The following is a 13983-nucleotide window of genomic DNA, read 5'->3' on the forward strand; positions in this document are numbered from 1 at the left end:
AAACAAGGCATCCATCAAGAGTTACTCAACACCTTTCTGAAACTTTGGGCTACATGCCTGAACAGAAACCAGGGCAAAGTGGAAGACCTGATCATGTCCTCACGAGGAGCTGGAACATAGTCAGGACTCATGCTGGGACTGCTGTTAGGAAAAACCGTATGAGTGTAAGCCAAGGGAAAGCCTCCATGTCCAGCCTCCTGCAAACTGAGCCTGAAATAACAAAACTTGCAAGACACACTCACTGTTTTGGCTGTCTCTTGCAAGAGCAGAAGAGCAGAACATATCCCTCTTCACATTTGTTGCTTGTGAACAGCATAGGCCCTTCTTACAAGAAACTACTACGAAGAGATTCACTGTCAAACTTCAGGTCACATGTGAGCTACAAATGACTACCTTAGAATATCTCAGAGTTTCTCAGGATCATCATTGCATTTTTTAGTCCAAAGCACACCACTGCATATTGATTCTCATGTCTACACTTGAGAAATCCTAGGGAGCTGATACAGCAGAGGCTTCCATTATAGTTTGCTTTCCTCATTGCAAAGAGGCATGAGAGCCTTCCTAGTGCTTCCTCCTGGTAGCTGACACAAAATGACATCTGTAGTTCTCTAGAACATGCTGCTTCCATGGAATTAAAAAGCATGTGTCGCAAACCACACAGACATACAAACAGGGATTTTGTAAATCCCACTGCCAAGGCTGCCACAAAAACAGGTGCACTCCCACAGATGCAGAAGAAATCAGAACAAATTGAAAATAATTGGTATGGAACCAGCCATGCTGGTTAGAAAATATGTGTCAATGGTGTCTTCTCCTTTCCATCCTTACCTTCCATGTGCTGGAGAAACCCTCTCTTCCCTCATCTTATTACCCTCCTTCTTTGCTGCATTTCCTTTGATATCATTCATCTTTTCTGCTCACAACCATGAGAAAAGTGAAATAAATTTAATATTACTAAACCTAGTGTTGAGATTGTTTGCATTCTCTGTTTGAGCGGTATCTAGTGGTATCCAGAGTAAACGGCTGTATAAATACTGAGAAATCCAACTGATCCGACACATAAAAGCAAAGAATATGTTTACTCTTCCTTGCTTTTGCAAAGCCACACAATAAGGGGATTAAGGGAATTAAGAAATGCATAAAAAGCAGAGGTTGATATAATTAGAAAAGGAGAGAAAAGGAAAGAAAAAAAAGGGCAGAAAGGGAGAAGAGGAAAGAGGAAAAGACAGAGGAAAGAAGGGAAGGAGGGAGGAAAAGATTTTTGAGGGGAGAAGAGAGGGAGGGAGGGAGGGAGGGAGGGAGGGAGGGAGGGAAAGATTTTTGAGAGAGAGAGAGGGAAGGAGGGAGGGAGAGAGAGAAAGGGAAGAAGGGAGGGAGAGAGAGAGAAAGGGAGAGAGAAAGAGGAAGGGAGGAAGGGAAGGATTTTTGATGTGAGTTTGACCTTATCATTTATGCATGACCATACCTTCTCTTTTGGCTTCCTTCCTTTACATGACATATCATCATCCCACCTTCAGTATTACATAAGTTAGCACTTTGTTTGCCTTTTTTTTTTTGTTTTTTTTTTGTTTTGTTTTTTTTTGTTTTGTTTTGTTTTTTTAAATCTGGGAGTTCTGTGCAGGACAGCTGCAAAACTTCTGTTTATCTGGAGCAGGATTATACAGTTCCACCCTTACACAACATTCCTTGTAAACAGGCTGTCCATGGGCTGATAACACATTTCCTGGTCTAACTGTGTGCTTACTGCGTTTAATGCCTGAGAACTGTGAGAAGAATGAATGGCGGGTCACAGGACAACTGATCAGATTGAGGTAGACACCCATCCAATCAGATTGACATCGACATAACCAAAGGAAAGTTTAGACAAAGTCATACATTGTTTTAGCCTTACTCTGGGTGGACTACTTCTGCCCCAGGCAGCTCCAGGTGTAGAACTGTGTTTAATCCGCTAGCATGCTTACATTTTTTTTGTAGTTGACTGAATTTAAGGGCATAGCAAAAGGAGGTAGCTGAGTTAGAAAACACCAGGAGACACTTTCCTTTCCTGCAGATGACCTTTACTTCTGATGCTCTACCCTCTTACCACACGAGTAACTCCCATTGCTCCCTTCATGTTAAAGAAATCCTACTTAACTTTATGGACCGAAGTTAACTCTACTGGTTATATGTGATGCTCACCCATGAAGTAGCACAACTGACACTCCAGTAGTCAGGCACAGGGTCAGAAAGATGATTCACAATACTGAGAATTCTATGGTATTTTGGACAAAAAAAAATCATGGTCCTCCGTCTTCCTTGAAGTGCAAATCCAGCTTTTGGTCATCATCTACTCTAAGAGAAGGAATTATGCCCTCACTGCTCCAAAAGAAACATACTGGTCCTTAAGCATTATGGGAAAAAAAAAAAGAAAAAAAATCTTTTCCAATACTGGTATTGTCTTGCTCTCTTGAAGCTAGTCCCTGTATTTGGAAGAGCAATTAATTTAGTTAAACAGCTGGACATATTATCTGATGAAATGGGCTCAGCATTTCTCATTTAATTTACATCAAAGCAAGAAGTTTTATCAATAATAACAAGAAATCTTCTCCAAATCCCAACAAAACAATAAGCAAGATCACAGACATTCAAGACTTTCTTGTGCTGGAAAAGTTTTATGTGACTTGGAAATCAATTAAGTTCCATTAAGGCTCTGAAGTATACTTGCCTTGCATTGTGCCTTTCAGAACTAGGTGGTAGTGTTTATAGCCAGGCTTTTAGTTTACCTAGGAGAGGACTTTTTTTTTCTGCTTATTTCTTGGCTTCTATTGCTGTAAAAAAGGTCAATTTCCAGTCTGCTAAGCATCTAATCAATGTAAGTGAATCTGTAACAAAAATCACTCTGAGAAAGTTATTTTTTACCCAAAGAGACTTACCATGTTACAAAATCAAGTCAGAAAACTGGAACAAAACAAAATTAAAAAAAAAAACAAAAACAAAAACAAAAACAAACAAAAAACAAACAAACAAACAAAAAACCAACACACCAAAGAACCCCCAAAACCAAGCCAAGCCAACCAAAACCAACAACAAAGAAAAAATAAAACAAAACAAGCCACAAAAAAACCAACACAAAACAAACAAACAAACAAACAAAACAAAACAACAAGACAAAAAATATCAGGACATCTTTTGGGGCTGTTGGCATTTTTTTTCTAAATGCTTATATCAAGGACTTGACTTTTCCAGATACCGTTAAGTCACTTCCAGATTTAGCATCACGCTGTTATTTGTCATTTCAGATTCCTTAAGCACTTCAGTTCTTTTGAGTTCTTGCAAATCACAATAAAGAATTGTGATTCTATAAACCAAATCTCACTATTTCCCTCTTTTACATCTTTGGCTATGATACTGTAGAAGAAAATAGAAAGGAGCTGTTTGTGTATTCACTCTGTTCTCTCATCTCCTCTTCCCAGTGTTTTCTGTATTGCCAGATTCTAAACTGTTTCCAAAAAAAAGGTGAAAATGTGACAATGCCTTGGAATAATTTAATTTGAGTTTTTGGAGAGGGGATTGTTACTTTGTTATGCACTGTTTAGTCACTTAGGTGGCAGAAAAGTGGGCCTGGAGAAGAAGAGAATTCTGCTCTCCTGATTCTTGCCTCTCACTTTCACATCAGTGATTACAAATAACCTCTAAGATAACAGAAAATCAAGCCCTTGAGAGGTAGATGTAGCTGTCTGAATAATGGCACTCGAACTAACCTCAGAGAAGCCGTCATTAAGGAGGTTTCAAAGGTTATGACAGCTATTCCCCAGTGCATTAGAGAGGGGTAGGCTTTATTTTCTGTCGTAGTTGTTCTTCTAAAGCCTTTCACTACAGTGGTCACTGCTCAGCCCTTGTGACTGGCTGACCACTGGGCCTCTGAAATACTCTGTTGTGGGGAAATGAGCATGGGTTATTTATATCATGGGAAAAAGGCACACAGAACACTCTACTGGCCTTTTATTTCCTCGTGGATAGTGAAGTATTCATTGCAATCCCAGACTTGGAAATCTGGTCTACTGACCCAGTTATTTCAACTTCAAATGCTGTGTGTGTAAAGAAAATTAATTATAAAACAGAGCACAAAAGTGGAACAGGCCGATTTGGTGCTGACCTGAATGGGCTCTTTTTTGTTGAGAAGTCTTTCTGTCTTAGCCAGTGGAACATCTTCACTTTTTTTTTTAAAGCTTGACACTTTGATTCAAGGGGTTTTCTGTTGCTGTTCTTTGCAAGTTTGTTTTTTTCCTTTAAAAGAAGAAAATAGCTTTATCTTGATGAAATCTTCCTGTTCCAAAAAGTATCCAACAAAGTACTGGTCAGTACTGGTCTGACAGTATGCATCTTGCTGTTGTGTAAGTCTTTCATCTCCACATGCAGCACTCATGAGATACCCATGAGGAAAGCTGAGCCCTCTGATTGAACACAGAATGGCAGAAAATGAAAAGAAGAAGGAGGAAAAAAGGCCAAGGCAGAGAAATGGGACTGAAATATCTAATTTCAATATTTGCTTTGAACTTCAGATATAGCTGAAAAAGACAACTGAAGTCAAGAAACCTGGAGCCAAATATTCCTAAACCTGACCTTGAAGTTTCTAAAATGATTTTGCACAATTTCAATTAATTGTAATTTTTCTATTAAACTTTCAGTGTGTTTTAACAAGAGATTGATTTCTCCATATAACTTCAGCTGTTTCTGCAGTGCAACATAGTCCCTTGTGAAATACACTGACTTAAGACACAAAGGAAATGTGACAGGTACAAGAAAGACCATCAGTGACAAGGTACAGTGGGAATTAGCTGAAATTCCCAACACTGGACATGCAAATCTATCTTCTAGAATAATAATATTCCCTTTTATTTTATTTTTAATAACAGAATTGTAGGGTATTCCCCTCACAACAAATCCCTATGTTAAAGTTGCAAAACCCAGTACTTAGAACAAATAGCTCCCGTTTTGGCATCTATCTCTGCACACTCTTAAATCATTCCCTTACATACATGTATTTCTCAATGTGTATGTGTTTTCTTATCTTTTCCATTCTCTTAAATTCCTCTTAGGACTTCTTGTCCACTTGTCCTGCTGTCCATCTCCTTTTCTAGCCTCCTTATTTCTAATTTTCTAATTCCCTCCTTTAAATTCCTTCCCTCACATCTACTTGATTTGCATCTGAAATGGGGGGAATGAGAGAAATGCATTATCATGTGGGGATCTATTAGTGAGCAGAAACAGATAGTTGTAGTCACAGAAAAAAATTAAAACCCACTGCAAATATCTGCAGCTCAGCCTTGCTGTATGAAAGATTAATGCATTTCACTGCTTAGGAACTCTAATTGCAATCCTGTGATGTCCCACTACTGTCACCTGAAAAAGTGATATCTCTTCTAACTGGATTTTTCACTTATGTGCAACCCTGTCTCTGGCAAAAGGGATTGTTTATAACCTCATTACCTGTAATTTCAGAAGACTGCACTTGGAACATTAATTCCAGTCTGGAAATTTGACTTTCCCTGTCATATCTTTTTTAGAATATGTAGACCAGTCTCAATGACAGTTAGTAACAGGACTGCTACTGAACACAATATCTTCCTTGCGAGTTCCCTTCTTTACCCGAAGTTTTCTCAGGTATCATGATTTAAACAGTCTGATTGAATTCTCACATTTCATTATAGTAACCTAATTTCTTTTATATTCACTCACTTGTATGAGTTTCATTCATTATACTTTTTTAAAAATTTAACAAATTAATGAAGAATATGAAACTTACTTAGTTCAGATTACTCCTGAACTATTCAGTACTGAATTTTCAACAATATGTGTCTTTGAGACAAATACAAAAGAGCAGAATAGAGTTCTATCCAGCATTTCTCAGCAGTCCAGAGGAACTCCTTTTCAGTTTACAAATCTTAAGAAAGATAACTGGTTTGAAAAGCAGCTTGTGGTGTCAGCAGGGTTTCCAAGGAGTAACTCTCCTCTTTACAAGCTGGAGAACTATCTCTGCTGCACAACACAGCAGGGCCTAGACTCTGCTAAGCTCAAGTAATGCAGCAGATAAAATCACAGGGTACACTGCCTAGATCTGCAGAGATACTGGATCAGATGAGATCAAGAGAAGCACAGACATAATGCCACAGCACCTGCATCCTAACAAAGATAATTGGTGTGCTTGCAGCAATACATTGATTAAATAATTCAGCTTCTGGAGCTACCACTTAACTGCTAGCCCAGGAATTCTTGAGTTGTGCTTATGTGCTGCTAGGACAGTTTTGGAAGGAGTGACAAGATACCTGTAACATAGAGCAAACTACCCTCATTAAGCACGTGAAGTACGAATACTTGCTTAATTTTACTGTGGTGCTTGCTGCTGTCTTCTCTCATCTTTATGACCGGGCATGTGGGATCCCCCAGTCCCTAGCCCACTTGTTCTGTATGCCATTCATTTATTTAACTCCTAGGGGTGATAAATAAGTAATGTTGAAGAGAAAATGCCAAAGGACTGTCACAGAGTCAAGGTGTATCCTAATGCTTCACTGCTTCAACAGCAGGATATGTGAGAGTCCAGGGCAGGGAACAGAACGTCAGTGTCTGCATCCTTCCCTTCCTGCATTAGGAATGTGAATAAAGGATTAGAGTGGCTCCAAAGAGCACCAGTGTGCCTGGTCAGAGAGGAGAGTGCCCTGAGCCACCATGGGCTGGAGGAACCCGGTACACCAAGCCTAGGAAGGGGATAGGACAAAAGCAGACACCTTGGGGACAGTGCTCAAATGCCCGTGGGCTGATGATTTAGGGCCTGGTGTAGGCTTGGGCAAAGAGAACAGACCAGAGACAGTCCCAAGCATGACAAGGGAAGCTCCTGCCTCCTGAGTGGACTGCCAGTGATGGCTTGGGAGGGCTGACCTGAAACAGAGATTGGACAGAGATAAAAAAGGAAGTAGGTATTTCTTGAAAGGCCTCCAGAATCCACCTTGGCCAGGACAGGAGCCTGATCAGGGCTATCCACAAGTTGGACAAATAATGGCCACAAAATGGCTGCCGGGTCACAAGATCTTAAGTTTTTATTAAGTTTTAGTCCATTTGCATATTGGGGTTTAATTGTCCAATTGCAGCTTCGGGTTGTGGGGTCTCATCCTTCTTGTTTTCTCTCTTCAGTCCGCTGTTGTTTATGCTGTTGGCCTGAAAGTTGTCCTTGGTCCTCAGCAGGAAAAGGATTTGTTTGTCTACTTACTCTATGAAAAGAGCCTACTAGCACTTAATGCGAGGCTCAGAACTACACCCCTAAGCAGCACAGAATCTGAAACTAGGAAAGCTAAAGCTTAAGGCCCGTCACCAGTGCCCTAAGGCAGAGCCAGAGTTCACAGGTAGTAAAGGGGGACTGATGTGCTGGGCGGTCACACTTCACAGATACTCAAAGGAAGAGCTGGGCTCATTCTGGGGAGAGGAACCTGGCAGAAACAGTAGGAGAGCACACCGGGAATGCCATGGAAGGCCAAAGTGAGTGGGCCAACAGCAGCTGCAACACCGAGGCTGTTCCCAGGCAGGGAGGGCCAAGCCTGGGAGCCATGGGGAAAAGATCCCTGGGCTTGGCTCCAAATTTGGGAGGAGACAAAGGCAGAGACAGGGAGGAGTCAAGGAAGATGAGGTTGCTGTGTAAGTCTGGCAAATGGAGAGAAGGAGCAGTCAAAGATCCAGCTGCACAGACACAAACTGCAGCTTGCCGTGCTTCCTTGTCTGAGTGCTGCACATAAGCACCACAGGATGGGCAAGAACCTTCTTATCTCGACTCACTAATTAACAAATCCTCTACAAACTGTACAAATTTGCCCCAGAATTTATACTCTTTTCAATCAAACCTCAATATTTGGGGCGGTGGGACGGGCAAAGAAAAAAATGACAGCCTAATGCCACGGGGAAGACAGTTGTTGAAGGCAGTTGCTGTCTTTTCCAGGTGAAGGCAAGTGAACACTGACTTTCTAAATATACTGGAATGTTGCGGTGTGAAAATTATTACTTTGCAACTTTACGTAGAATGGTTTGTTCCAGATTACCCCGTGTTCCAACCCCTTTGGTTTTTCCCTAGTTGTGGCTCCTGTCCATCTCCCTGCAACCCTGCCCAGACTCTGGTGGGGGGCTGGGGTGATTGGCAGAGCCTATGACTTCTCCGCCCTGTAGTGTGTATCAGATGCCCTGCGTACTGTCTTTTTGTCCTGGTAACTCCCACCCCCCATGGTATTGGTCCTGGGCTAATCCCTGCCCCTCTCGACACCCCTGGTACTTAAGGTCAAGGAGAGCCCAGAGAAGTCATTTTTCACCTGGCCAGCTGGCAGCAATCAACCTATCTTGTCACCCACGTGAGAGTCTGCCTGTCTTCCACGCCAGAGCCACACTTCTACCTGAGGGCCAGGGCTCACACAGCAAGAAGGAACCGGAGCTGTACCAATTAATGCGTGTTCAGGACCGAGCTAGCCGTTGCAGCTCTGAACGCCCGCATTAATGGAAGGCTTCAAAATGCCTTGGGCTAGGTGTCACTCCGTCTGCTTCTGGATATTCTTCTTGGGTTCCAGGCAAATGGAGTCCTGTCTCACGGCATGTGGCATTCTTCCCTTTGTATTAATCAAGGTGGGCTGTGCTGAGAGCAATCATCCCACATCTGTACTTGCCCCTGCCAGCCTGGCATAAGCTTCTTCAAATATTTACTGAAGTAAATTTCAGGGGCTGCCCGCTCACTAAAGACACTGAGTCCAAGAGTGTCACTCAGGGTTGGGGATGGTCATTACCCTGCCCAGAGGGGAGACAAGCTTCGAGCTGCCCCATCATCCTGGCACAACCTTAGTGTGCAAAATTCTGCTGCCCATTAAGAAGTTCTCCCAGTTCTCTACAACTTTGGCCACAGACACGTCCTCACCTAAAACAGGGATATTTCCCACCACGTCAAACACCTTGGTGCATGTGAAGCCCTCTTCTGCGTGCCAAGAAGGGATTTCCACCCCCTTCTGTGTGTGCTCTGGCACCCATTGTGCGGCATGAGGGACACAAGGTTCTCCCTGTGCCTGTGTGCAAAAGCCTTCAAGCAGAGACTCGAGCCCCTCTACCTCACAACTTACGGGGGCCTCCACAACTCCTCTGTGGCCACCTCACACCGCTCGTGCTGCGCACACCTTCTCCACCCACTACCCACGACTTCACCGAATCTGCGGCAAATGCCACAGCAATAGAGAGGCTCAATTCCACGCTTATAATTTACACAGACTCTGCACATGGAATTATAACACTCCTCCCGTGGCTCCTTCCTGCTCTAAAGGTCCCAGGTGAACTCACCAGTAGCTGCTCTTCAGGACGGAGGCTCCAGCAGTACTGTCCTTAGGTCCCATCTGGGCTGCCAAAATGCTGAGGAATCTCCCCTGTGTGACCATTCCAGAGGCACAGGTGACTCCAACAAGCTGATGGGTGACCCGTTTGATTCCCTACCCACACCACTCTCAGCCAGTCAGAGCGGGTATCCGTACCCATTCAACCTCAGGATTCATTCCCCCAGCAGACTCGCAGATGTCACATTCCAGAAAGAGCCACCGGCTCCTGCTGCAGCACTCAGGGTCCGTTCAAATCCCTGGCCTGTGCCACAGCTCCCTGTGCCCTCTGTCATGCAAAGGGTGGCAGTCTCTGGTCCCAGACTCCCACCAGCCAGAGCTCAATCTGCAGCTGGCACTGCAGCTGCACAACCAGCTCCCTGCCCCAAATGGATTCCTCAGCAGCTGCTGGCCTCAGAGACTGGACAGCCTCATCCTGCAAGAAGAGGGGCCTAAAGAAAGCAGCAGAGAGCAGCCCTTCTTACAAGGGCAGGTCCTCAAAGGACAAGGGCAATGGCTTTACAGCGACAGAGGGTAGCTTCGTATGAGATACTGGGAAGAAATTCTTGACTGTCAGGCTGCAGACATACTGGCACGGGTTGCCCAGAGCAGCTGCGGATGCCTGTTTTTCATGTAGGCAAAGTCAGCACAGAAGACACAGACACCAACTTCAGGAATAAATGCAACTTACTGTAATTCAAAACCGCAAAGAATGGGAAAAGGATAAGCTAAGCAATGCATCTAATCGTTACTGTAAAAGACTGCCTACAGTGATGAAGGGAGACACATCACAAGTTACCCTAATCCTTGACCATCATGCAGGTCTGCCCATCAACGGGGGGGGAAGCCAGTGTCAGTCACAGTGAAGGACTGGAGAACCACTGCCAGCAACTGGGAAATCCTGCAGGTGCCTTCCCCTCCAGGCAATGAGGTTTCTGACTGGGCTGCGAGAGAGGCCCATCTTTATGCTGTTGAATAAACAAGCTACCAGAACTTCTAGTGCAGGATCATCTGGTTTTTTTCTCCTCTTGGGATGCTCCCCAGGCCTTGGAGGACTCCAGGAGGAACCAAGGAAGTTGTCTGTGATCCTACATCCCAAAAGAAGGCCAGATGTGGCCTTGTCCAGTTTCTGATTAGCGAAAGGCAAATCCACGTTTTGCCGATGAGCGGATCTCGACAACATTTGGTTGGAAGGTTCACGCAGAGGCCAACCTTTGATCAAGAGCTCTGGTTCCTGCCTCAGTCAGGTCCTGTTGATAAAGACTTTGTACTTCAATGTCCCATCCTCCCTCAAATTGTCCAACGACAGCTTCTGAGCCAGGCTCTGAGCAAACTTCTCCAGTACAAACTATCCATCCCTACCAATGGCAGGAAGTCGGAGCTATGTGATTTCCAAGGTCCCTTCCACCCCAAACCATTCCACGGCCCATGGATTCGGTGTTGCCCCTCCCCCAGTGGGCCCCGGTTGCACAGGCCCCCACAGCGCCCCAAACACGGAACCCAGCCCTCAGTGACATCAGCCCCGGGGCCGGGGCCACCACGGGCAGCGCGGCTGCTGCCGGGCACTGCGGCTGTGGCTGTGCTGCTGCACGGAGCCCTCAGTGCTTGCAGCTGACACGTGCCTCTGGCAGCCATGAATCGGCTCGGCCTCCTCGTCCTGCTGACCGTGGCCGCGCTGGCCCACGGCATACAGTACCCCTGCGGGTAAGTGGCCCCAGGCCCTGGGAGGGAGCCGTGGCAACACTTGGGGCCTTCCCTGGAGGGGACCCGCCTGTCCCCCGTGGCTGGGCCACAGCTTCCTACCCACCATGGGGAAGCCTCCGTTCCTTGGACAGACAAACATCCCATGGGCTTCCCTGGCCTGCTGGGCCTGCAAACGCTTGTGGGGAGGGCACAGGGCTGAGCTTCAGCCTGAGCCACAGCAGGCCACGCAGCAGCATGGAAATGACTTTCTGCTTGCAGAGGTTCCTGCGGCCTCCGCGCTCCGCAACCTGACTACTACCCCATGACTTATTCCACCGGCAACGAAGCTTACGACTTTGGCATGACACGCATTGTGGGTGGAGTAGGCGCTCTGGAAGCATCCTGGCCCTGGATCGTCAGCATCCAACATCCCCTTTCACCGAACCTGGGTCATTGGTGTGGAGGGTCCCTCATCACTGCAGATTGGGTCCTCACGGCGGCCCACTGCTTCGACAAGTTTGAGTAAGGCAGACCAGGGAATGGGGACACCCTCGCTACACCAGCAGGTGCCCTGTCAGCAGCCACCACCTGCTACTCCCGTCCCCTTTCCTCTCAGGCAGTCCAGCTGCCACACTGCTCAGGAGAAGCCTGGGCTTGTGCCAAGGCTTCCTAGCGGCCTCCAGCTCGACATTCCCCCAGCCTCATGTGTGTGAGGGCACTCACACCTGCCAGAGCACTGCTCCCTCTCTGCCTTGCCAAGCAGAAGAGAGGCAGCTGCTGGGCTGCTGTGGTACATGGCTCTGCTCCCTCTCAGCCCTCTCTCCATCTTCTTTCCAGTAACATCAGCATGCTGTATGTGGTGCTTGGAGCTACCAAGTTCACTCAGCCGGGCCCTGGGGCCGTAGTTCGCAACGTGAAGCAGGTGGTGGTTCACCCCTACTACAAGCGTGCCGACTTCAGCTACGACATTGCCCTGCTGCAACTGGACGGTTCTGTCCAGTGCAGCGCCTACATCCAGCTGGCCTGTCTGGCTGACCCCGCCCTAGAAGTCTCAAAGCTCAACAACTGCTGGATCGCTGGCTGGGGTTCCACCACTGCAAGATGTGAGTTCCAGCTAAGTGCAGTGGGGAGAGGGTTTGGGCTTCCTCACAGCAGAGTCCAAAGCCAGGCTGAAGGACGTAGCCCGGTGCAGAGATGGGCCTGGCCTGCTCCCCAAAGGCGGGAAGCAGGGACACCGTGCCCTAGCGCCTCTGCGGAGGGAAAGCCGTGCCCAAGGGACAGGGATTCCCCTCAGACGGGGAAGGAGAACTGACATGGGGGTGCTGAGGGCTTATTGCTTTCTCTGCTCACAGCTCAAGGTTCACGTGGTCGCCTGCAGGAGGCCAAGGTCCAGCTCATCAATTCCCAGCTCTGCAACAGCAGTGACTGGTATGCAGGGAAAGTCCACCCCTACAACTTGTGTGCTGGTTACCCACAGGGCGCCATCGACGCCTGCCAGGTATGAATGTGTCACGAGCCTCTCAGCCCCCAGCAGCACCAGCAGCCCTGGCAGCGCTGCCCAAACACAGCCCAGGGTCTGCTTTGCCCCGGCCAGTTCTCCCGGTCACCCTCCCAGCCCCAGCTCCCCCCCAGCTGCTGGGGGGGGGGGGGGGGGGGGGGGCTTCCTACACACTCCCCATCCACTCCTACTTGCCCAGTGCCCCCCTTGTGCCAGAAAGCCCAGAAAGCCCAGCTAGCGCTCTCGGCAGCGCAGAGATCCGGGTGCCAAACATCCATGCTCTGCACATCCAGGACTCCTGCCTTGTGCAGAGAGGACACAGAGAGCCCTACCCTACAGGACCCCAAGCCATTCACAGCCAAGGCTCTGGAGGCTCCAGCCTCTGAGGAGAGCCTTCCTCTGCCTGGAATACAGTTCTGGCAGGGGCTGTGAGAGAAGAGGAGACAGCCCCGGTGCTGGCAGGGGCCACTCAACACCACCTTAATCCTCTCTGCTCTATTGCAGGGCGACAGTGGTGGTCCTCTCATGTGCAAGGACAACACCGCCGAGTACTGGTGGGTTGTCGGCATAACCAGCTGGGGAGAAGGCTGCGCCAGACCAAAGCAGCCTGGAATCTACATCTCCACTCGGCACTTCTATCACTGGATTGACTACAACATGCGTGCATACCACACCGCTGAAAGTGCTTCCTGAGCAGCAGGACAGGCAGGATCCAGGGCAGGCTGCAGTGCACCACAGCCCTTTCCTGCTGGGGCAATGCCTGCTGATCCAAAGGCAGCCTCAGTGTCAAAACCCTGCTCTGTCCCGCCCACATTTCTCTCCGGTGTGCAGGCAAACACTGGAGTTGATCTAATTGTTGAAATAAAGCTAGCTTTGTTCACAGGGAACCATCTTTTCGGTGTAATTCCAATTCCTGGGAAGGGCAACAAGTGCCACCTTCGGCACCTGCAGAATGAGCCTGAGGCACAAAGGGACAGAGTGGCTCCAGAGAGCACCAGTGTGCCTGGTCAGAGAGGAGAGTGCCCTGAGCCACCATGGGCTGGAGGAACCCGGTACACCAAGCCTAGGAAGGGGATAGGACAAAAGCAGACACCTTGGGGACAGTGCTCAAATGCCCGTGGGCTGATGATTTAGGGCCTGGTGTAGGCTTGGGCAAAGAGAACAGACCAGAGACAGTCCCAAGCATGACAAGGGAAGCTCCTGCCTCCTGAGTGGACTGCCAGTGATGGCTTGGGAGGGCTGACCTGAAACAGAGATTGGACAGAGATAAAAAAGGAAGTAGGTATTTCTTGAAAGGCCTCCAGAATCCACCTTGGCCAGGACAGGAGCCTGATCAGGGCTATCCACAAGTTGGACAAATAATGGCCACAAAATGGCTGCCGGGTCACAAGATCTTAAGTTTTTATTAAGTTTTAGTCCATTTGCATATTGGGGTTTAAT

General features: G+C 47.5%; 1 protein-coding gene across 1 annotated transcript; it reads left to right on the forward strand.

The window, feature by feature from the left end:
* The first annotated feature begins 10995 nt into the window (after positions 1 to 10995).
* LOC136287483 (acrosin-like) lies at positions 10996 to 13236 on the forward strand. The gene is made up of 5 exons (XM_066180276.1): positions 10996 to 11066; positions 11325 to 11567; positions 11883 to 12148; positions 12398 to 12543; positions 13048 to 13236. The coding sequence occupies exons 1-5, from the start codon at positions 10996 to 10998 to the stop codon at positions 13234 to 13236; spliced, it is 915 nt and encodes a 304-aa protein (XP_066036373.1).
* The last annotated feature ends 747 nt before the right edge of the window (positions 13237 to 13983 follow it).

The sequence above is a fragment of the Chamaea fasciata genome, unplaced genomic scaffold (genome assembly GCF_029207755.1).
Source record: "Chamaea fasciata isolate MVZ Bird 193981 ecotype frontalis unplaced genomic scaffold, bChaFas1.0.hap1 SCAF_3, whole genome shotgun sequence".
NCBI lineage: Eukaryota > Metazoa > Chordata > Aves > Passeriformes > Sylviidae > Chamaea > Chamaea fasciata.

Bases quoted from the DNA above. Each gene is read 5' to 3' on its own strand.
- LOC136287483 (XM_066180276.1), top strand. From the start codon at position 10,996: ATGAATCGGCTCGGCCTCCTCGTCCTGCTGACCGTGGCCGCGCTGGCC. The intron at 11,568-11,882 runs GTAAGGCAGACC...TCTTCTTTCCAG, and splicing joins CACTGCTTCGACAAGTTTGA to TAACATCAGCATGCTGTATG. The intron at 12,149-12,397 runs GTGAGTTCCAGC...CTCTGCTCACAG, and splicing joins GGGTTCCACCACTGCAAGAT to CTCAAGGTTCACGTGGTCGC.